The 24,117-nt window shown below is 45.2% G+C and overlaps 1 protein-coding gene across 1 annotated transcript in view; it reads right to left on the bottom strand.

The window, feature by feature from the left end:
• Window positions 1–5,729: 5,729 nt before the first annotated feature.
• LOC149428555 (fumarylacetoacetase-like) overlaps window positions 5,730–24,117 on the bottom strand; it is a gene marked incomplete at its 5' end in the record, with an annotated part of 46,407 nt that continues 28,019 nt past the window's right edge. Inside the window, 6 exons of the mRNA XM_089667268.1 lie at window positions 5,730–6,275; window positions 9,438–9,555; window positions 14,202–14,303; window positions 14,381–14,427; window positions 17,819–17,894; window positions 20,923–21,053. Coding sequence (XP_089523394.1) covers window positions 6,205–6,275; window positions 9,438–9,555; window positions 14,202–14,303; window positions 14,381–14,427; window positions 17,819–17,894; window positions 20,923–21,053 — 545 coding nt within the window. The remainder of the gene's footprint in view (window positions 6,276–9,437; window positions 9,556–14,201; window positions 14,304–14,380; window positions 14,428–17,818; window positions 17,895–20,922; window positions 21,054–24,117) is intronic.

Below are 24,117 nucleotides of genomic sequence, written 5' to 3'. Positions count from 1 at the left end.
GCATTCACTATATCCGCTCTCCCCGGACCCCGCATTCACTATATCCGCTCTCCCCGGACCCCGCATTCACTATATCCGCTCTCCCCGGACCCCGCATTCACTATATCCGCTCTCCCCGGACCCCGCATTCACTATATCCGCTCTCCCCGGACCCCGCATTCACTATATCCGCTCTCCCCGGACCCCGCATTCACTATATCCGCTCTCCCCGGACCCCGCATTCACTATATCCGCTCTCCCCTGACCCAGCTCTCCTGCATTGCATAGTTTTGTCCGTCTAACACTGGAGCAGAGAGAGCAGGAGGGTGACCTTATCAGTGTGCTGCTTCTTCTTCTTTATTGTCTAATGACACATCGGGGCATGTAAGGCATGACCGTCATGTTACTGCTCCTCCATTCCTCAGGTGTGTTGATGATGTCAATTGTGAAAAAACGCGACGGACGGAGCAGACAATCTGATGTCAGCACACATGGGCCCAGCAGTGTAGATTTCTCTTGTTTTATGTCGGTTCATCTTTTTCTTTTTCTATGTTAAAAAAATTAGGAAGGGTTTGCAGTACTGCGCTACAGTATGTGGTGCTTTCTTTTAATATGATCACTGCATTATGTGGATGCCATGGATCTGATGTGAGAAGTGGAGGAAGCTCCGCCAATACAGACCCGGTTTGCCGCACATTTGTCCCATAAAAAAAAAAAGAGGAACCGGCGTAAAAGAGAAATCCGCACTGCTCGGTGCATGTGCATAATGACATCAGATTGTCTACTCCACCTGTTGGCATTTCGTCAAAATTGACATCATCAGGGAAGCGGGACACACCTGAGCAGCAGAGGAGGCTCCGCCGATATATGAACCCTGTTTGCTGCAGATTTGTCCCAAAGAAAAAAAAGAGGAACTGGCATGAAAGAAAAATCCGAACTGCTCAGTGCATGTGCATAATGATGTCAGATTGTCTACTCCAGCTGTTGCGTTTTGTCAAAATTGACATCATCAGGGACCAGAACACACCTGAGGAGTGGAGGAGGCTCTGCCAATATGGACCGTTTGCCGCAGATTTGTCCCAAAGAAAAAAAGAGAATCTGATATGAAAGAGAAATCTGCACTGTTCGGTGCATGTGCATAATAACGTCAGATTGTCTGCTCCACCTGTTGCATTTCGTCAAAATTGACATCATCAGGGACCAGGAACATACCTGAGGAGTGGAGGAGGCTCTGCCGATATGGACCCTGTTTGCGCAGATTTGTCCCAAAGACAAGGAAAGAGGAACTGGCATGAAAGAGAAATCCACACTGCTCGGTGCATGTGTATATTGACGTCAGATCATCTGCTCCACCTGTTGCGTTTCGTCAAAATTGACATCATCAGGGACCAGGAACACACCTGTGGAGCTGAGGAGGCTCTGCCAATATGGACTGTTTGCCGTAGATTTGTCCCAAAGATAAAAAAGAGGAACTGGCATGAAAGAGAATTCTACACTGCTTGGTGCATGTGTATATTGACGTCAGATCGCCTGCTCCACCTGTTGCGTTTTGTCAAACTTGACATCATCAGGGACCAGGAACACACCTGTGGAGCTGAGGAGGCTCTGCCAATATGGACTGTTTGCCGTAGATTTGTCCCAAAGATAAAAAAGAGGAACTGGCATGAAAGAGAATTCTACACTGCTCGGTGCATGTGTATATTGACGTCAGATCGCCTGCTCCACCTGTTGCGTTTTGTCAAACTTGACATCATCAGGGACCGGGAACACACCTGAGGAGTGGAGGAGGCTCTGCCGATATGGACCGTTTGCCGCAGATTTGTCCCAAAGAAAAAAAGAGAATCTGACATGAAAGAGAAATCTGCACTGTTCGGTGCATGTGCATAATAACGTCAGATTGTCTGCTCCACCTGTTGCATTTCATCAAAATTGACATCATCAGGGACCAGGAACATACCTGAGGAGTGGAGGAGGCTCTGCCGATATGGACCCTGTTTGCGCAGATTTGTCCCAAAGACAAGGAAAGAGGAACTGGCATGAAAGAGAAATCCACACTGCTCGGTGCATGTGTATATTGACGTCAGATCATCTGCTCCACCTGTTGCGTTTCGTCAAAATTGACATCATCAGGGACCAGGAACACACCTGTGGAGCTGAGGAGGCTCTGCCAATATGGACTGTTTGCCGTAGATTTGTCCCAAAGATAAAAAAGAGGAACTGGCATGAAAGAGAATTCTACACTGCTCGGTGCATGTGTATATTGACGTCAGATCGCCTGCTCCACCTGTTGCGTTTTGTCAAACTTGACATCATCAGGGACCGGGAACACACCTGAGGAGTGGAGGAGGCTCTGCCGATATGGACCGTTTGCCGCAGATTTGTCCCAAAGAAAAAAAAGAGGAACTGGCATGAAAGAGAAATCTGCACTGTTCGGTGCATGTGCATAATGACGTCAGATCGCCAGCTCCACCTGTTGTGTTGCGTCAAAATTGATGTCATCAGGGACCAGAACACACCTGAGCAGTGGAGGAAGCTCCGCCGATACGAACCCCGTTTTCCACAGATTTGTCCTATTTTGATGGGGAAGCACTTTCTAGCCTCCTATAACTAAGACGTCTCAGTGTTTGGTAGGAGGTATTTTGGTTCACATCGGTGGAGGAGTGTCATTCAATATACTACACATCACATCTTTGGATATTGGACTGTCACTACCACTGTATAGTCACTTTATGTATTCGGATTGCAGAGTAGAGAAGTCACGTGACGGTCTGCTGTTTATAATTGCACGATTTTTACATATTTAAATGGCTAGTGCAACATTTGCTTTGTGTTTAATCAAATTGGAAAACTCCAACTCTAGGCCCTACACCATAAGTCGGGGTTGGGAATCCACAATTTATGGATTAAGAATCGGAAGACAAAGGAAATTCCTCTTTGCCGGACTCAATGGACCCTATAGATTGCCAACATTTCAAACTATGAAAGAGCTCTTCCCAAATTCTATATCGTATTTTGATATCTTCATTTCTGATATCTGATAATTTTAAATTTTTACATTCCTTACGATCTGTTGAGTCAGACACAATGGGATTTTCTTTTTTCTTCTGACTTGTTAAGAGTAGGCAAGTTTAGCCATTGCTGTAGTTTGGGTGGAGTAAGAAGTAGAAGAGGAGTAGGAAGATGGTAGGAGGCCAGAGAGAGGAACTCAGGATCTGGGCCTAGTTTTCAGCCATGTGAAGGCCTCCCTGCAGCTTCCCCCTTGGGGGCAGCCAAAACCTGTACTCCTAGAGAAGAGGGACTTGGCATATTCTACCCATGCAGCAAGCAATAGATCTGGAATGGGTCAGCCATGAAAGATGGGGTAAGACTTGGAGACACTAATGCTGAACCTTGAACTGGTATGTACAACCTTCCGTTTTTGAGTCCCTTTTTTATTCCACTGGAAACTGAGGGTCCTACACCATAAGTCGGGGTTGGGAATCCACAATTTATGGATTAAGAATCGGAAGACAAAGGAAATTCCTCTTTGCCGGACTCAATGGACCCTATAGATTGCCAACATTCAAACTATGAAAGAGCGCTTCCAAAATTCTATACCGTATTTTAATATCTTAATTTCTGATATCTGATACTTCGAAATTTTGACATTCCTTAGGATCTGTGGAGTCAGACACAATGGGATTTTCTTCTTTCTTCTGACTTGTTAGGAGTAGGCAAGTTTAACCTTTGCTGTAGTTTGGGTGGAATAAGAAGTAGAAGAGGAGTAGGAAGATGGTAGGAGGCCAGAGAGAGGACCTTGGGATCTGGGCCTAGTTTTCAGTCATGTGAAGGCCTCCCTGCAGCTTCCCCTTGGGGTCAGCCAGAACCTGTACTCCTAGGGAGCCTAGAGAAGAGGAACCTGGCATATACTACCCATCCAGCAAGCAATAGATCTGGAATGGGTCAGCCATGAAAGATGGGGTAAGACTTGGAGACACTAATGCTGAACCTTGAACTGGTATGTACACTGTCATGGAAATTTTGTATTTACAGGTTGAACTTTAAATGTGTCATATATTAGTGTTATTCATATGTCTCTCGTGTGGCTTAATTAAAGCTCTGAAGGCTGCAATTAGGCCATGCGCATGTACAATGTCTGTATTACAGTACTCAGCTCGGTAATGGATGAGATGGCAGATCTGCGCTTACAGACAGGCGTGTATACCACCACGGCATTCGATGCGACGCATGGCAGGCCTGTATCCACATATCAGCAGCATAGTACCACATGGACTTCGTAACGCCAGGCGCCAAGCGGTGCGAACTCCACGTGTAGGCTCATGTATATCTTACAAGTCATTACCGACCTGAACTGTATCTGGATGGATGTGTTTTAATAAAGATCGTATCGGGCCCATTCAGATACAGACTGACACTGTTTAATCTAGGGGATGCTTGTACAGAGAATTTACATACCACTAGGAGCTAATAGGAGGGGGAAGGTTGCTTCCCTCAGAGAGCTCATGGAGGGAGGGGAGGACTGGTGATAGATAAGAGGAAAGGCTACGCTCCAATCGGAATGTACATCCTGTGAATAGGCACTCCCCATGCATTGTTCTGTGGGAGGGGATTGACCTGACTCATGTGGGGGGCGTGTGTGTGTGTATAATAAAACCGGGGGCTGAGTCTGAAGCCAGCCTCTATGTGAATTCGAACAGCAACCTGAGAGTGTCGTGTGATCATTCCAGGGTACCTGGAGCTCTATTTCCTCACATCTAGAGATAGCTAAACCAGTTGGAGGCGCAGGAATCGTGGAGTTTAGCTGCAGTCGTGGTAAGTGGAAGGCGTGATACGGCTGCAGCGAAATTCGCACAGCTTTATGGGGGATTTTTGCGCATCCAACTGCGAGTACTCACGGTAAGAAAAAATTCGTTAAAAGCGAATTTCCAAGACAACACCCTTCAGTTGTTGAGTCCCTTTTTTTTTTTTTTCAATGGAAACTGAGGGCAAGCCTATAATGGGAAGCATAGATTCGGAGACTCGGTGCAGAGAGGTCGTTTCTGGACGTAAGAACTAAAAGATGTGCAAAAATATGTGGGGAATGCCGAAATTCAGGTATAATGTGTATTGTATAGTTCTGTTGGTCCAGCTTGGCACAATGTAAGTCTGTATATCTCATACCTGAGGGACCGCTGGGGAAGCTGCCAATCACTGTATAGTCAGCGATAAAATAGCAATTGCCACAGTCGTCCAGGTCCTGAGCAACTTCCCCTCTGCACACTGACCACAGGGAGTCCCTCGCTTGGCACTGCCACCACTTACAGAACATCTTGTATTCTTTTCTATGAATACAAGGTGTTCTCTGACTGGATGAGGAGGAGACTGTGAGATCACCGCCCCTCCTTTTCGCCTCGTCCAGTCAGAGAACACCTTGTATTCATTAAAAAAAAAGACATTTTGTGAATGGCAGCAGTGCTGAGCAGGCAGTGCCCCTGCGGTTAGCAGTCAGAAGGGAAGCCACTCACACAGGACTTGGAAGATCACAGCTATCACTGTAGCAGCACCCACCACTACAGTGATTGACTGCTTCCCCAGCAACTCCTCAGGTATGAGATATACAGTACATACTTACATTGGGCCAGGTTGGTGTTCAACTTTATCTATCTAACCTCACATGTTTTTGTTCCATTATTATGGAAAATACACTGGGGAATATTTAAGCTCATTAGAAAACATCAAAACGTCAAAAAGTCACAAAAAAAAGCATTGCATTGGTTTGGAATGGTTATTTATCCTCGAGAAATGCACATCCAACTATGGAAAGTTATGATATCTCACAGAGTGGTGTTTTATTGGCATTTGGAATGGATCCATTATCTGCTCCCTTCAATACACTCCATAGAAAGGCATTGATTAAAAAAAAAATTCCCTCAAGCAATAACACAGCCTTTCTTGAATGACCATAATGTTTATTTCCTAAGATCGTCAGCTCCATCTAGTGGCCATAATGACGTATTTTCCCAAAGTACTATAATAAGAAAAGTACCCCATCATGGCCACTAGATGGAGATGAAAATCATAGGAAATAAGTATATGGGACACATTACAGGGGCTGTGCAAATGATATTGCTCAGGGCGTGGGATGTAGGAAATAGGTGAGCATTGCATTGTTGTGCACGGTCCACTTTAACTGCATATTACTGCATTTTCATTTATATAATTTGTCAGCATCTAGAAAAACAACATTTATACAGCTGGGTGAATTGTTCCTGAGCAAGCTCCAAATCCAACTCGATAGCTTTCTCCTTGGCAGTAACCTGTAGGAATGAAACAAGATTTAAATAAGGTTTTCAAAAGATATTAACTACAATAATAAAAACAAATTTAGTTATTAGAGAAACAATATGATGTATGGAGAAGTCTCTGTGATGTATGGAGGAAGGTCTCAGTGATGTATGGAGGAAGGTCTCTGTGATGTATGGAGGAAGGTCTCTGATGTATGAAGGAAGGTCTCTGATGTATGAAGGAAGGTCTCTGATGTATGGAGGGGAGGAAGGTCTCTGATGTATGGAGAAAGGTCTCAGTGATGTATGGAGGAAGGTCTCTGTGATGTATGGAGAAAGGTCTCAGTGATGTATGGAGGAAGGTCTCAGTGATGTATGGAGGAAGGTCTCTGTGATGTATGGAGGAAGGTCTCTGTGATGTATGGAGGAAGGTCTCTGTGATGTATGGAGGAAGGTCTCTGTGATGTATGGAGGAAGGTCTCTGTGATGTATGGAGGAAGGTCTCTGTGATGTATCGAGGAAGGTCTCAGTGATGTATGGAGGAAGGTCTCTGATGTATGGAGGAAGGTCTCTGTGATGTATGGAGGAAGGTCTCAGTGATGTATTGAGGAAGGTCTCAGTGATGTATGGAGGAAGGTCTCTGTGATGTATGGAGGAAGGTCTCTGTGATGTATGGAGGAAGGTCTCTGTGATGTATGGAGGAAGGTCTCTGTGATGTATGGAGGAAGGTCTCTGATGTATGGAGGAAGGTCTCTGTGATGTATGGAGGAAGGTCTCTGTGATGTATGGAGGAAGGTCTCTGATGTATGGAGGAAGGTCTCTGTGATGTATGGAGGAAGGTCTCTGTGATGTATGGAGGAAGGTCTCAGTGATGTATGGAGGAAGGTCTCTGTGATGTATGGAGGAAGGTCTCTGTGATGTATGGAGGAAGGTCTCTGTGATGTATGGAGGAAGCCATCAGTGATGTATGAAGGACGGTCTCTGTGATGCACGGAGGAAGCTATCAGTGATGTATGGAGGAAGGTCTCTGTGATGTATGGAGGAAGGTCTCTGTGATGTATGGAGGAAGGTCTCTGTGATGTATGGAGGAAGGTCTCTGTGATGTATGGAGGAAGGTCTCTGATGTATGGAGGAAGGTCTCTGTGATGTATGGAGGAAGGTCTCTGTGATGTATGGAGGAAGGTCTCTGATGTATGGAGGAAGGTCTCTGTGATGTATGGAGGAAGGTCTCTGTGATGTATTGAGGAAGGTCTCAGTGATGTATGGAGGAAGGTCTCTGTGATGTATGGAGGAAGGTCTCTGTGATGTATGGAGGAAGGTCTCTGTGATGTATGGAGGAAGCCATCAGTGATGTATGAAGGACGGTCTCTGTGATGCACGGAGGAAGCTATCAGTGATGTATGGAGGAAGGTCTCTGTGATGTATGGAGGAAGGTCTCTGTGATGTATGGAGGAAGGTCTCTGATGTATGGAGGAAGGTCTCTGTGATGTATGGAGGAAGGTCTCTGTGATGTATGGAGGAAGGTCTCTGATGTATGGAGGAAGGTCTCTGTGATGTATGGAGGAAGGTCTCTGTGATGTATTGAGGAAGGTCTCAGTGATGTATGGAGGAAGGTCTCTGTGATGTATGGAGGAAGGTCTCTGTGATGTATGGAGGAAGGTCTCTGTGATGTATGGAGGAAGGTCTCTGTGATGTATGGAGGAAGCCATCAGTGATGTATGAAGGACGGTCTCTGTGATGCACGGAGGAAGCTATCAGTGATGTATGGAGGAAGGTCTCTGTGATGTATGGAGGAAGGTCTCTGTGATGTATGGAGGAAGGTCTCTGTGATGTATGGAGGAAGGTCTCTGATGTATGGAGGAAGGTCTCTGTGATGTATGGAGGAAGGTCTCTGTGATGTATGGAGGAAGGTCTCTGATGTATGGAGGAAGGTCTCTGTGATGTATGGAGGAAGGTCTCTGTGATGTATTGAGGAAGGTCTCAGTGATGTATGGAGGAAGGTCTCTGTGATGTATGGAGGAAGGTCTCTGTGATGTATGGAGGAAGGTCTCTGTGATGTATGGAGGAAGCCATCAGTGATGTATGAAGGACGGTCTCTGTGATGCACGGAGGAAGCTATCAGTGATGTATGGAGGAAGGTCTCTGTGATGTATGGAGGAAGGTCTCTGTGATGTATGGAGGAAGGTCTCTGTGATGTATGGAGGAAGGTCTCTGTGATGTATGGAGGAAGGTCTCTGATGTATGGAGGAAGGTCTCTGTGATGTATGGAGGAAGGTCTCTGTGATGTATTGAGGAAGGTCTCAGTGATGTATGGAGGAAGGTCTCTGTGATGTATGGAGGAAGGTCTCTGTGATGTATGGAGGAAGGTCTCTGTGATGTATGGAGGAAGGTCTCTGTGATGTATGGAGGAAGCCATCAGTGATGTATGAAGGACGGTCTCTGTGATGCACGGAGGAAGCTATCAGTGATGTATGGAGGAAGGTCTCAGTGATGTATGGAGGAAGGTCTCAGTGATGTATGGAGGAAAGTCTCTGATGTATGGAGGATGCCATTAGTGACAAATATAGGAAGGTCTCAAACATGTATGGAGGAAAGTCCCAGTGATATATGGAGGAAGGTCACTTTGATGTATAGAGGAAGGTCTCTGATGTATGGAGGAAGCTATCAGTGATGTATGGAGGAAGGTCTCTGTGATATATTGGGGAAGGTTCAGTGATATTTGAGGGACGGTCTCAGTGATATATGGAGGATAGTCCAAGTGATGTATGGAGGAAGGTCTCTGTGATGTATGGAGGAAGGTCTCAGAAAGTGTTTGGGGAAGAAAATCTATCATTTACAAACAAGCCTAAACCTGGCTCCTAGCGCCTAGTGCAGGAATGCATTTAGTACCACTTTGGAAACACTTTCCTTGGATAGGGTGATGGTGGTTTGTGGATCATAGCCATAAAGACAGGTTAACAGGATGATTATATACATGATACAAACTGTGTAGGATTAAAGTCACTCCCAAATCATACGAAACAGCAGTCCACTAATAACTCTTTATCTGCAGCAAGAGTATGTGATTGCTTGCTAAATCTCACTAGAATGTATTAAAATTCAGGTATCCTTCTAATCTGCCCATTGTAGTTTCCATCTCTAGTTTGCTGCCTGAGGATCATAGAGCTCTTTTCATGCAAACATACACTCCAGTACCTGTTATAATAACAGTGTCTCCATCCCGCAAGAATGTCCGAGTATGACCATTTCCAAGATCTATTGGCTTGGATCCCCTCCATGACAGTTCCAGCATTGAGCCGAAGCTTGAAGGGTCCTATGAGACAAATAAAGGTCTCAGATAATAGAAGTTAAGCCAGATATTTCATTAGTCAATTAAGTTATTTGTCTCTTTAAAAAAAAAAAAAAACTTTAGCCCCATACTATAAATTACATGGCAAGCACCTTATAAAACATCATCATGATTCTTGGAAGAGCGCAATACCATATAAAATCTAATGATACCACAAGCAAACAGCATGTAGGAGGGAGTCCAACAACGCTTCCCAAAAACTGGAGTTGTTAAGTCAGTTCTCTGGTTCTGGAGGCCTGTAGCTTTTTAGGGATGAGATCCATGGGATTGATTGCCGTCAAAAGCCCCAACATGGTTCTACTTCCCTGAGTGGCTCTAAGCCTGGGTAGGAGTACACGTTCACTTGAGGCCTCAGCACACACACGGTTCCAGAGGCACGTAGTGGTGAACTGCATCTTTCCATAGGTTCATGCCTATAAGACCCAGATATGAGACCCATGGGATTGATTGCCCCAAAGGTCCCATCATAGTTCTACTTCCCTGAGTGGCTCTAAGCCTGGGTAGGAGTACACGTTCATTTGAGGCCTCGGTACACACACGGTTCCAGAGGCAACATAGTGGTGAACTGCATCTTCCCAAGGCTCATGCCTATAAAGACCCTGGTATGAGACCCATGATATTGATTGCCCCAAAGGTCCCATCATAATTATGCATCCCCAAATGGCTCTAAGCCTGAGTAGGAGTACAATTTCACTTGAAGCCTCAGTACACACATGGTTTCAGAGACAATGTGGTGGTGAACTGCATCTTCCCATAGGCTCATGCCTATAAGACCCAGGTATGAGACCCATGGAATTGATTGACCTAAAAGGTCCCATCATAGTTATGCTTCCCTCAGTGGCTCTAAGCCTGAGTAGGAGTACACTTTCACTTGAAGCCTCAGTGCATGCATGGTTTCAGAGACAATGTAGTGGTGAACTGCATCTTCCCAAGGCTCATTCCTATAAGACCCAGGTATGAGATCCATGGGATTGATTGCCCCAAAGGTTCCATCACAGTTCTGCTTCCCGGAGTGGCTGTAAGCCTGGGTAGGAGTACACTTTCACTTGAAGCCTCAGTACACGCATGGTTTCAGAGACAATGTAGTGGTGAACTGCAACTTCCCAAGGCTCATGCCTATAAGACCCAGGTATGAGACCCATGGAATTGATTGCCCCAAAGGTCCCATCATAGTTCTGCTTCCCTGAGTGGCTCTAAGCCTGGGTAGGAGTACACGTTCACTTGAGGCCACAGTGCACACATGGTTCCAGAGGCAACGTAGTGGTGAACTGCATCTTCCCATAGTCCAATGCTCACGGGTATTCGGTAATAAAGGAGATCCAACAAAGCTACTAGCCACCACCCCAGACCAATCCCCCCACCATTACACCACCACCACTCCCACTCCCACTTCAGAACCAGCAACTCTATTTTGTCCCCAGGTATTGGCTGCACATTATCAAATTCCTATTCCAGTTCCACAAATTATAGATTTTCTTGCTCTGTCTGCAGCCCTGTGGAATAATCCATCTATTGGACATGCGTAGGACTTCAGCACACATCACAGGAAGGCTTGAACCTTTGCTGAATACCTTGATTTACTTCAATGGAACAAGAACATTCTCTATATACATTCTCTATATATATTCTCTATATACATGGTATAGAACAAATACGAGTCAGCAAATCTTTAGTCCATATTTGTGGCTGTTCCAGATGGGATCTAGTATGACACAACTGTCCCCTGGAAGGGGTATTGCGGTACTCAGTGGTGAAGCGTGAGTTGCCAGCACCGGGGCAAGCCAGTATTACACTCACTAACCCGTGGACTGTTAGCACTCTTCGAGTCCCTTCCACCAGAATATATACACCTATATCATAGTGAGTACCGATCTGCCAGTACAAGTGGGGAAAAGGTGGGGGGCAACAACTTGAAAGTATGGGGACACTTGATGTATAGGGGGACTCTACTGGGGACTCCACCTGGTGAGGGAAAGGGGGCACCATCTTTGCCCTGGGCGCTGGATGACCCTGTCTGGGCACTAAGGTGATGTAAAAGATGTCCGTTTTTCTTTAATAACTGTTGTAATGATTATAAATGCATAGCTCTAAAAATGATCAAATGCAGCTCAAAAAAACAAAAAAAAAAACAAATAAGAAAAAGATTGTGTTTCTTTACACATATTTAACCACTTCCAGTCCGGACACTTTCCCCCCCTTCCAGTCCGGACACTTTCACCCCCCTTCCAGTCCGGACACTTTCACCCCCCTTCCAGTCCGGACACTTTCACCCCCCTTCCAGTCCGGACACTTTCACCCCCCTTCCAGTCCGGACATTTTCACCCTCCTTCCTGTTCGGACATTTTCACCCTCCTTCCTGTCCGGACATTTTCACCCCCTTCCAGTCCGGACACTTTCACCCCCGTCAAGTCCGGACACTTTCACCCTCCTTCCAGTCTGGACACTTTCCCCCCCTTCCAGTCCGGACACTTTCACCCCCCTTCCAGTCCGGACACTTTCACCCCCTTCCAGTCCGGACACTTTCACCCGCCTTCCAGTCCGGACACTTTCACCCCCCTTCCAGTCCGGACACTTTCACCCCCTTCCAGTCCGGACACTTTCACCCCCTTCCAGTCCGGACACTTTCACCCCCTTCCAGTCCGGACACTTTCCCCCCTTCCAGTCCGGACACTTTCACCCCCTTTCCTGTCCGGACATTTCCCCCCCCCCTTCCAGTCCGGACACTTTCACCCCCTTTCAGTCCGGACACTTTCCCCCCCTTCCAGTCCGGACACTTTCTGCCCCTTCCAGTCCGGACACTTTCACCCCCTTTCAGTCCGGACACTTTCCCCCCCTTCCAGTCCGGACACTTTCTGCCCCTTCCAGTCCGGACACTTTCACCCCCTTCCAGTCCGGACACTTTCCCCCCTTCCAGTCCGGACACTTTCACCCCCTTCCAGTCCGGACACTTTCCCCCCTTCCAGTCCGGACACTTTCACCCCCTTCCAGTCCGGACATTTTCACCCCCCTTCCAGTCTGGACACTTTCCCCCCCTTCCAGTCCGGACACTTTCCCCCCCTTCCAGTCCGGACACTTTCCCCCCTTCCAGTCCGGACACTTTCACCCCCTTCCAGTCCGGACACTTTCCCCCCCTTCCCGGTCCGGACACTTTCCCCCCCTTCCCGGTCCGGACACTTTCCCCCCCTTCCCGGTCCGGACACTTCCCCCCCCCCCCCCCCTTCCAGTCCGGACACTTTCACCCCCTTCAAGTCTGGACACTTTCCCCCCCCCCCCCTTCCTGCCCCCCAGGCCAATTTTCAGCTTTCAGCGCTGTCACACTTTGAATGACAATTGCACGGTCATGCAACACTGTACCCACCTGAATTGTTTAGCATTTTTTTGAGACAGATAAAGCTTTATTTTGGTGGTATTTATTCACTGCTGGGGATTTTTATTTTTTATTTCTATATAAATGAAAAAGTACAAACATTTTGAAAAGTGTTTTTCTTATAAAATTTTGCAAATAAATAATATTTCATCATAAATCTTGGCCAAAATGTATTCAGTTATCTTTTTAGTATAAAAAAAAATAACCCAAATTAGTTTATAACCAAAAATTATAATTTAAAAAAAAATGTATTTGCATTTTTATTTTATTTCTTTATATTATTATTTATGGGGTTATTTTTACATACTGTCACCCTAACAGTGTGGGGTCACCATGGTGACACTGTACTACTTGTGGGGGGTGATGAAGATTTTTTTTTTTTTTTACACTGATTGCTTTTACACCCATAAGGGCTGTAAAAGCAATCATTTCTCCTTCTCTCTGGCTGCATTCTTGCAGCCATTGAGAAATACTGTGAGAGCTGTGATTGGTCACAGCTTGTCACATTGTACAAGGCTGTTGTGAATGGCCCTGTACCATGTGACCTCTGTGATCATTTACAGATTTCACACGTAGTAAGCAATGTTGTCAGAAGTGACATCTTGCTTACTACTCTGCATGTGATCACTGATTGGCCAATCAGTGATCACATGATCGGGACCTCGCACAGATCGTACAAAGATCGGTGTTCCACTGTGTCTGGAGGACACAGCAGGCACCGGAATGCGGTGCTGCGCGCTCCCAGGAAGCGCGCACAGTCCAAAATGGCGGGCGCTGTTTATGAACGGCAACCCGCCCCTGCACTGCCACCATATCGCCGTTTATATACAGCGGCCGGACGGCAAGTGGTTAAGGGAGTGTTTATTTTGAAAAATTACATATCAATTCACCCAGTGAAAGTGCATTTACATTCATTCTGTGCAATTGGGCAAAAAAAATGTTATCAGGCTATTTCCTGTGCTGGTCGAATGTTTTTCATTGATTTAAAATAGAAAATATTGCATTTTGGCCACTGGATGGTGCTAAGTATCATTGGAAATTCTTATGATCTGTTCCGCCACCTACTGGCTACATTTATTATTTTCCATTTTAAATCAACATTCGACCAGCAAAGGAAATAACCCAATAACATTTTTTGTTTTTGCCCACCCACACAGAATGAATGCACCGAGTGAACTGCTCTACACCATGTTTATAAATACAGCCCTAAGTATTTCATTCATATAATATGGTTTAGGGTTACCGGTCCACTTATGGTTCCCGATGCCAAAAGATCTCCAGGACGAACGTTACAGCCGGTTATTGTGTGATGGGCCAGCTGCTGCTTCATAGTCCAGTACATGTACTACAAGACAGAAGAACGAGTCCTTAGAGAAGGGACACAGCAGAGGAAAGGCCGACATTTGTCCATAGAGGACTTACCTTGAAGTTCGATCTGCACAGAGCCGCCGGCTCCTCCATGCCATCTCCTGTTAGGAATGATCACAATAATGACGACTGTTATTAGAACCTTGAAATCATTTCTGTAGAGTGCTGGCAGTGTAGCTGACATTGTACAGGTCCTTCAATAGATGGATTAATGGGAAGCTGGAAATGTCCCCTGTATTATATTTATGTGATCGCCAGTATATGGGTGAATCTCGCTGGGCAGCATCCGCATGATAGGTAGATGATGGGTACATGATGAGTATATGATAGGGATATGATAGGTATATGATGAGTATATGATAGGGATATGATAGGTATATGATGGGTACATGATAGGTATATGATAGGTATATGATGGGTATATGATAGGTATATGATGGGTATATGATAGGTACATGATAGGTATATGATGGGTATATGATAGGTACATGATAGGTATATGATGGGTATATGATGAGTATATGATAGGGATATGATGGGTATATGATGAGTATATGATAGGGATATGATAGGTATATGATAGGTATATGATGGGTACATGATAGGGATATGATAGGTATATGATGGGTACATGATAGGTATATGATAGGTATATGATGGGTACATGATAGGTATATGATAGGTATATGATGGGTACATGATAGGTATATGATAGGTATATGATAGGTATATGATGAGTATATGATAGGGATATGATGGGTATATGATGAGTATATGATAGGTATATGATAGGTATATGATAGGGATATGATAGGGATATGATGGGTACATGATGGGTACATGATAGGGATATGATAGGTATATGATGGGTACATGATGGGTACATGATAGGTATATGATGGGTACATGATAGGAATATGATAGGTATATGATAGGTATATGATGGGTACATGATAGGTATATGATGGGTATATGATAGGTACATGATAGGTATATGATGGGTATATGATAGGTACATGATAGGTATATGATGGGTATATGATGAGTATATGATAGGGATATGATGGGTATATGATGAGTACATGATAGGTATATGATAGGTATATGATGGGTACATGATAGGGATATGATAGGTATATGATGGGTACATGATAGGTATATGATAGGTATATGATGGGTACATGATAGGTATATGATAGGTATATGATGGGTACATGATAGGTATATGATAGGTATATGATAGGTATATGATGAGTATATGATAGGGATATGATGGGTATATGATGAGTATATGATAGGTATATGATAGGTATATGATAGGTACATGATAGGTATATGATGGGTACATAATGGGTATATGATAGGTACATGATAGGTATATGATGGGTATATGATAGGTATATGATGGGTACATGATAGGTATATGATGGGTACATGATAGGTATATGATGGGTACATGATAGGTATATGATGGGTACATGATAGGTATATGATAGGTATATGATGGGTACATGATAGGTATATGATAGGTACATGATAGGTATATGATAGGTATATGATAGGTATATGATAGGTACATGATAGGTACATGATAGGTATATGATAGGTACATGATAGGTACATGATAGGTACATGATAGGTATATGATGGGTACATGATAGGTACATGATAGGTACATGATAGGTACATGATAGGTATATGATAGGTACATGATAGGTATATGATAGGTATATGATAGGTATATGATAGGTACATGATAGGTATATGATAGGTATATGATAGGTACATGATAGGTATATGATAGGTATATGATAGGTATATGATAGGTACATGATAGGTACATGATAGGTATATGATAGGTATATGATGGGTACATGATAGGTATATGATGGGTATATGATAGGTACATGATAGGTACATGATAGGTATATCTACATGGGGGGCTTCTGTTGTGAAAGGAGGGACTCTGATTTGAATGTGGGGCTTCTGATGAGAAAGGAGGGACTTTGATGTGAATGGGGGGGGGGGCTTCTGATCAGAAAGGAGGGACTCTGATATGAATGGTGGGGGGCTTCTGATGAGAAAGGAGGGACTCTGGTGTGAATGGGGGCTTCTGATGTGATAGGGGTTGCCCAACACATATAGAGAGCACTTGTACATTTTTAGTTCTCTGTCAGCACTCGGCCTTTTCTCCCAGCAGCAGAATCCCACCCAAAGCTCTACAAAGTCTCCAAAACTCGGGACCCGGTGTATTAACCCCTCCCACTGACTGTATGTTTGCTGTGTCCCCCACATGGCTTCTCACAAACTGCAAATGGGACTTCTTATGGCTTTCCTCCAACAATGGCTTTCTTCTTGTCACTCTTCCATAAAGGCAGATTTGTGGAGTGCACGACTAATAGTTGTCCTGAGGACAGATTCTCCCCCCTGAGCTGTGATCTCTGCAGCTCCTCCAGAGTTCCCATGGGCCTCTTGGCTGCTTCTCTGATGAATGCTCTCCTTGCCCGGCATGTCAGTTTAGGTGGCCGGCCATGTCTTGGTAGGTTGGCAGTTGTGCTGTACTTTTCCCATTTTCGGATGATGGATTGAACAGTGCTCTGTGAGATGGTCAAAGCTTGTGGCATTCTTTTATACCTTAAACCTGCTTTAAACTTCTCCACAGCTTTATCCCTGACCTGTCTGGTGTGTTCCTTGGCCTTCATGATGCTGTTTGTTCACTAATGTTCTCTAACAAACCTCTGAGGGCTTCACAGAACAGCTGGATTTATACTGAGATCACATGACACACAGGGGGACTCTATGTACTAATTAGGTGACTTCTGAAGGCAATTGGTTCCACTAGATTTTAGTTAGGGGTATCAGACTAAAGGGGGCTGAATACAAATGCCGCCACACTGGTTACAGATTTATTGGTAACAAATGTTGAAAACCATTTCTCATTTTCCTTCCACTTCACAATTATGTGCCACTTTGTGTTGGTCAATCACATCCAATCCTGATAAATACATTGACGGGTTTGGCCATAACATGACAACATGGGGGCATTTCAAGGGGTATGAATACTTTTTCAAGGCACAGTATTTCCTGCAGAGAGTACAATGATGAGTCCAGGAGATCCAACAAACCTTCAAGCAATTAATTCTGAATGCATTAGTACCGGCAGCTCTGAGACGCCACATTTCAGGATGGACATAATGACCCCCTTATCTGGTGCTCAGAGCTCCATCACATGTAGCCGTGGCTGGTGGCCTAATTCACTGAGCATTCCTTCAATTAATTTCCTTCTAGTCTTATCATTTTGCTGATTAGTCACCACCGGCTACAAGATATGTTTGTTTCCTGTAGGATGTTATTAAATCTGCGGACAGTATTTCCGTGGACAGCGGGAAATGCTGCAATACAGATGGAGGCAACTCAGCCCGGTCCTCTAAATTCCTACTTTCAACCTCCACAAGGATCGATAATACACAATCATTAGTCGATGTAATTTACCTTGAAGGCAGACAGACAAGTTAATATTGAATGTGTAATCACTCTTATCCTGGAGATACGGCAGAGGCACGGGATCCTGCATGGGAGAAGAATCAATGAGAGGAGAGCAATGGATGGGGAACCTTCCCAGCCTGACAAATGTCTGCCATCACCAGACCGCAAGGTACAGCCAGCATGGAAGAAAAATATATCTGAAATATCATTTATAAATATTCTTCCCAAATGTATTGACATATATTTTGAAATACTACAATTTTGGCCGTATTCGATATATTTCAAAATATATTTCAATAAGTATATATATATATATATAGGAAGTGAGAAGAAATTCCTGGAGATACTTTGGGGACCCTCAAGTCACCAGAATCAGTGTTCCCATTGGAAGAGTTCCCCTCTATCACTTTTCGGGGGACAACCGTAAATATGGGATTTTCTTTCACTTTCAATGATAATGTTAAACAGGATAAATAGAGAGGGTGAATCTCCCTAACAGGGGGCGCAGACAGCAATAAAAACCTGACAGGGGGTCTAATCCCTCCCCCACTCCATCCAAAACTAAAAAAGTTTTGCGTTTAGTTATACTTTAGGTTTTTAGAATGCAAGCATTTGTGATCAGAGAATAGGTGTAGGAACTCCACCATTTTGAGTTACTTCTTGTCCCGCCCCCTACCCACCTCCAAGCACCGTCCCTTGTATTCACCCGCCTACCCACCTCCAAGCACCGTCCCTTGTATTCACCCGCCTACCCACCTCCAAGCACCGTCCCTTGGATTCACCACCCTACCAACCTCCAAACACCGTCCCTTGTATTCACCCCCCTACCCACCTCCAAGCACCGTCCCTTGTATTCACCCCCCTATCGACCTCCAAGCACCGTCCCTTGGATTCACCACCCTACCAACCTCCAAACACAGTCCCTTGGATTCACCCGCCTACCCACCTCCAAGCACCGTCCCTTGGATTCACCACCCTACCAACCTCCAAATACCGTCCCTTGTTTTCACCCCCTACCCACCTCCAAGCACCGTCCCTTGTATTCACCCCCCTATCGACCTCCAAGCACCGTCCCTTGGATTCACCACCCTACCAACCTCCAAACACCGTCCCTTGTATTCACCCCCCTACCCACCTCCAAGCACCGTCCCTTGTATTCACCCCCCTATCAACCTCCAAGCACCGTCCCTTGGATTCACCACCCTACCAACCTCCAAGCACCGTCCCTTGGATTCACCACCCTACCCACCTCCAAGCACCGTCCCTTGGATTCACCACCCTACCCAACTCCAAGCACCGTCCCTTGGATTCACTCCCTAGCCACCTTCGAGCACCGTCCCTTGGATTCACCCTCCTACCCACCTCTGAGCACCATCCCTTGGATTCACCCTCCTACCCACCTCCAAGCACCGTCCCTTGGATTCACCCTTCTACCCACCTCCAAGCACCGTCCCTTAGATTCACCCCCTACCCACCTCCAAGCACCGTCCCTTTGATTCACCCCCTACCCACCTCCAAGCACCGTCCCTTTGATTCACCCCCTACCCACCTCCAAGGACTGTCCCTTGGATTCACCCCCCTATCCACTTCTAAGCACTGTCCCTTGTATTCACCCCCCTACCCACCTCCAAGCACCGTCCCTTTGATTCACCCCCTACCCACCTCCAAGGACTGTCCCTTGGATTCACCCCCCTACCCACCTCCAAGCACCATCCCTTGGATTCACCCCCTACCCACCTTCGAGCACTGTACCTTGTATTCACCCCCTTGCCCACCTCCAAGCATCGTCCCTTGGATTCAACCCCCTATCCACTTCTAAGCACTGTCCCTTGGATTCAGCCCCTACACACCTCAAAGCACCGTCCCTTGGATTCACCCTCCTACCCACTTCTAAGCACCGTCCCTTGGATTCACCCCTTATTTTTATTAAATGTTGCAAATAAATAATATTTTATCATAAGTCTTGGCCAAAATTTATTCCATTATCTTTTTAGTAAAAAAAAAAATAACCCAAATTAGTTTATAAACAAAAATTATAATTTTTAAACATTTTTTTTTTACATTTTTTTTTATATTATTATTTATGTTTGTTGTTTTTTTTTACATACTGTCACCTTAGCAGTACAGGGTCACCATGGTGACACTGTACTACTTGTGGGGGTTGATGAGGATTTTTTATTTTTTTTTACACTGATTGCTTTTACACCCATAAAGGCTGTAAAAGCAATCATTTCTCCTTCTCTCTAGTTGCATTCTTGCAGCCATTGAGAAATACTGTGAGAGCTGTGATTGGTCACAGCTTATCATATGGTAGAAGGCTGTTGTGAATGGCCCTGTACCATGTGATCTCTGTGATCATTCACAGATTTCACACGTAGTAAGCAATGATGTCAGGAAGTGACATCATTGCTTACTACTCTGCATGTGATCACTGATTGGCCAATCAGTGATCACATGATCAGGACCTGGCACAGAGGTCCCGTACGACGATCGGTGTTCCACAATGTCCTGAGGACACAGCGGGCACTGGATCGCGGTGCTGTGCGCTCCCAGGGAGCACGCACAAGCAGGGGGCGGGGAGAACGTTTATAAACGGCCACCTGCCCTGCACTGCCACCGTCCGGCTGTTTATATACAACGGCCGGACGGGAGTTGGTTAAAACGCAAAATGCATCAAGACGCAGCAACAATGCAATACATGCTTTGCTGCAGCATTTCCATTGCATTCTATAGAACCAAAAACGCAACTTTTACGCTCAAAAAAGTCCCTGACCCTTTCCAAAACGCACCGGGTGAAACCGCGCAGATGTGAACCTGTCCCATAGGAAATCATCTTACACGGACTGTACTGCGTTTCTACAAAACGCAGCAGAAAACGCATGTGTGTGAACCTGGGATAAATATATATAAATTATGGGGGGTGGGGGGATTCTGAAACATTTTCTAAAAATTGTATAAAGAAGGTATCGGAGTTATCCTGAAATCTCGCATCTTTGATGACATGCGTTAATAAAGAATATCACTGTCATGCTGCATACATGTGTAGCAAAAAAAAAAATCATTGAGCCAAAATCATATTATTATGCTGCTTATCTGGTTCTTCTAGTCACCTGGATTGGATTGGGAAGCACAAACGGCATCAGCGCCTCCATCGGCACCACCCATGGAGAGATCGATGTGGCGAAGTTCTTACTCAAGAAAGGTCCAAGTGGAACATATTCCCATTTCTGGATGTCCCGAGCTAAGAAGAAAATACAGTGTTACAGGAAATTGAAAATGTACATACATTGTGGTATGAAAACATTTCAAGACTAGAATTGTAACACGCCAACAGATGGCAGCACGAGGCTGCACACACAGTCACAGGGAGCAGCGACCTTCATAAGTCAGTTTGCCAAAAGACATCGCACTGTGTATATCGGGAGCTGTGCAACTGGTGCTATTCTGACCACGTGTGTTACCGCATCTGCTATTTCATCACGGACAGCAAGTTAAAACAAAGAGCAAATGCGAAATTCTGTGTGAAATCCGTACAAGTTTCGTCACCGGTAATGATCCTCAACGTGAAGGATGGGTCATCCATGGCACTCTGACGGAGTTCTTGGCAGACTTTGATGCGATGCTCCTTCTGTTTCTTGGTCAGCAGCCTGGGGATGAACTTGTTCAGATCACACATGAGGATTGCCTGGACTGCTCCATATGACACAACGACAATGGCAGCGATGGTATGGATTGTTCTCCGACCATCATCATGCACAAGTTGCCGAATAGTTTCCACATTTTCAGGGGTTGAGCTTGTTGAAGGTCTTCCTGATCTCTCAACATCTTCCGGTGATGTTCTTCATTTTCAGGGGTTGAGCTTGTTGAAGGTCTTCCTGATCTCTCGTCATCTTCCGGTGATGTTCTTCATTTTCAGCGGTTGAGCTTGTTGAAGGTCTTCCTGATCTCTCCACATCTTCCGGTGATGTTCTTCATTTTCAGGGGTTGAGCTTGTTGAAGGTCTCCCTGATCTCTCCACATCTTCCGGTGATGTTCTTCATTTTCAGGGGTTGAGCTTGTTGAAGGTCTACCTGATATCTCGACATCTTCCGGTGATGTTCTTCATTTTCAGGGGTTGAGCTTGTTGAAGGCCTTCCTGATCTCTTGTCATCTTCCGGTGATGTTCTTCATTTTCAGGGGTTGAGCTTGTTGAAGGTCTCCCTGATCTCTCGTCATTTTCCGGTGATGTTCTTCATTTTCAGGGGTTGAGCTTGTTGAAGGTCTTCCTGATCTCTCGTCATTTTCCGGTGATGTTCTTCATTTTCAGGCGTTGAGCTTGTTGAAGGACTTCCTGATCTCTCGTCATCTTCCGGTGATGTTCTTCATTTTCAGGGGTTGAGCTTGTTGAAGGTCTCCCTGATCTCTCGTCATTTTCCGGTGATGTTCTTCATTTTCAGGGGTTGAGCTTGTTGAAGGTCTTCCTGATCTCTCGACATCTTCCGGAGATGATCTTCATTTTCAGGGGTTGAGCTTGTTGAAGGTCTCCCTGATCTCTCGACATCTTCCGGTGATGTTCTTCATTTTCAGGCGTTGAGCTTGTTGAAGGCCTTCCTGATCTCTTGTCATCTTCCGGTGATGTTCTTCATTTTCAGGGGTTGAGCTTGTTGAAGGTCTCCCTGATCTCTCGTCATTTTCCGGTGATGTTCTTCATTTTCAGGGGTTGAGCTTGTTGAAGGCCTTCCTGATCTCTTGTCATCTTCCGGTGATGTTCTTCATTTTCAGGGGTTGAGCTTGTTGAAGGTCTCCCTGATCTCTCGTCATTTTCCGGTGATGTTCTTCATTTTCAGGGGTTGAGCTTGTTGAAGGTCTTCCTGATCTCTCGTCATTTTCCGGTGATGTTCTTCATTTTCAGGCGTTGAGCTTGTTGAAGGACTTCCTGATCTCTCGTCATCTTCCGGTAATGTTCTTCATTTTCAGGGGTTGAGCTTGTTGAAGGTCTCCCTGATCTCTCGTCATTTTCCGGTGATGTTCTTCATTTTCAGGGGTTGAGCTTGTTGAAGGTCTCCCTGATCTCTCGTCATTTTCCGGTGATGTTCTTCATTTTCAGGGGTTGAGCTTGTTGAAGGTCTTCCTGATCTCTCGTCATTTTCCGGTGATGTTCTTCATTTTCAGGGGTTGAGCTTGTTGAAGGTTTTCCTGATCTCTCGACATCTTCCGGTAATGTTCTTCATTTTCAAGGGTTGAGCTTGTTGAAGGTCTCCCTGATCTCTCCACATCTTCCAGTGATGTTCTCCATTTTCAAGGGTTGAGCTTGTTGAAGGTCTCCCTGATCTCTTGACATCTTCCAGAGATGTTCTTCATTTTCAGGGGTTGAGCTTGTTGAAGGTCTCCCTGATCTCTCGACATCTTCCGGTGATGTTCTTCATTTTTAGGGGTTGAGATTGTTGAAGGTCTCCCTGATCTCTCGACATCTTCCGGTGATGTTCTTCTGCTCTTGAAGCGCACGTGCCGCTCAGAACACCTGGAACGACTCATTGCTGCATTACTGTAAGCTTGCTGAATCCTGTCAGACGTCTCTGTGGCAGATTTGCCCGGTTCCACAAGGAATTTTTCCTTTGATTTTTGTTCTAACTTGCCATGCATGATGAAATAGATATGATAACGCACGTGGCCAGAATAGCACCAATTGCACAGCTCCCGATGTACACAGGACAATGTATTTTGGCACACTGACTTATGAAGTTTGGTGCTCCCTGTGACTGTGCATGCAGCTTTGTGCTGCCATCTGTTGGCGTGTTACAAAACTAGTTTTGTAACTTTTTGATATCACCTGGAATTAAATACAATGTAGCAACATATATTCAGAATATATTAAAAAAAACTTCTGCCCTTGCGGCTTTGTTCACACTTGTGCAAATTGTCAGTCGCACGACAAGTCGCAGCCCATTCTTTACAATGGCACCCGTTAAAATCAGTGTGACTTAAAGTCGCAGCGTGTTTGAAAAGTTGCCTGAACCACTTTGATCCAGAGAGTGTAAAGTCGGATCACCGTCGCTCTTGAAGTCGCATCAAAGTCACACTCCAAAGTCGCACTGGAAATCGCGCAGCTTTGGAGTCACACAAGTGTGAATGGAGCTTTAATTATGGAGTGAGAGTCCTGAGCATCAGTCAGATCACATATATAAAGGTCTGTGAACAGCTGAGAATAATAATTGGGTCTGGCTACCAGGTAAGAGGTGGTCCTAGGAATGGAAGTTTTGGCCCACTCAAAACTCTACAAAGCCTCCAGGCTGCAGGACCCAGTACAGAAATTATTAACCCCTTGG

The sequence above is a fragment of the Staurois parvus genome, unplaced genomic scaffold, assembly GCF_062004578.1.
Source record: "Staurois parvus isolate SC_StPar_1 unplaced genomic scaffold, SC_StPar_1.0 ptg003139l, whole genome shotgun sequence".
Lineage (NCBI taxonomy): Eukaryota > Metazoa > Chordata > Amphibia > Anura > Ranidae > Staurois > Staurois parvus.
The sequence above is the reverse complement of the archived record's forward strand: the minus strand, read 5'-3'. Positions and strand labels throughout refer to the sequence as shown.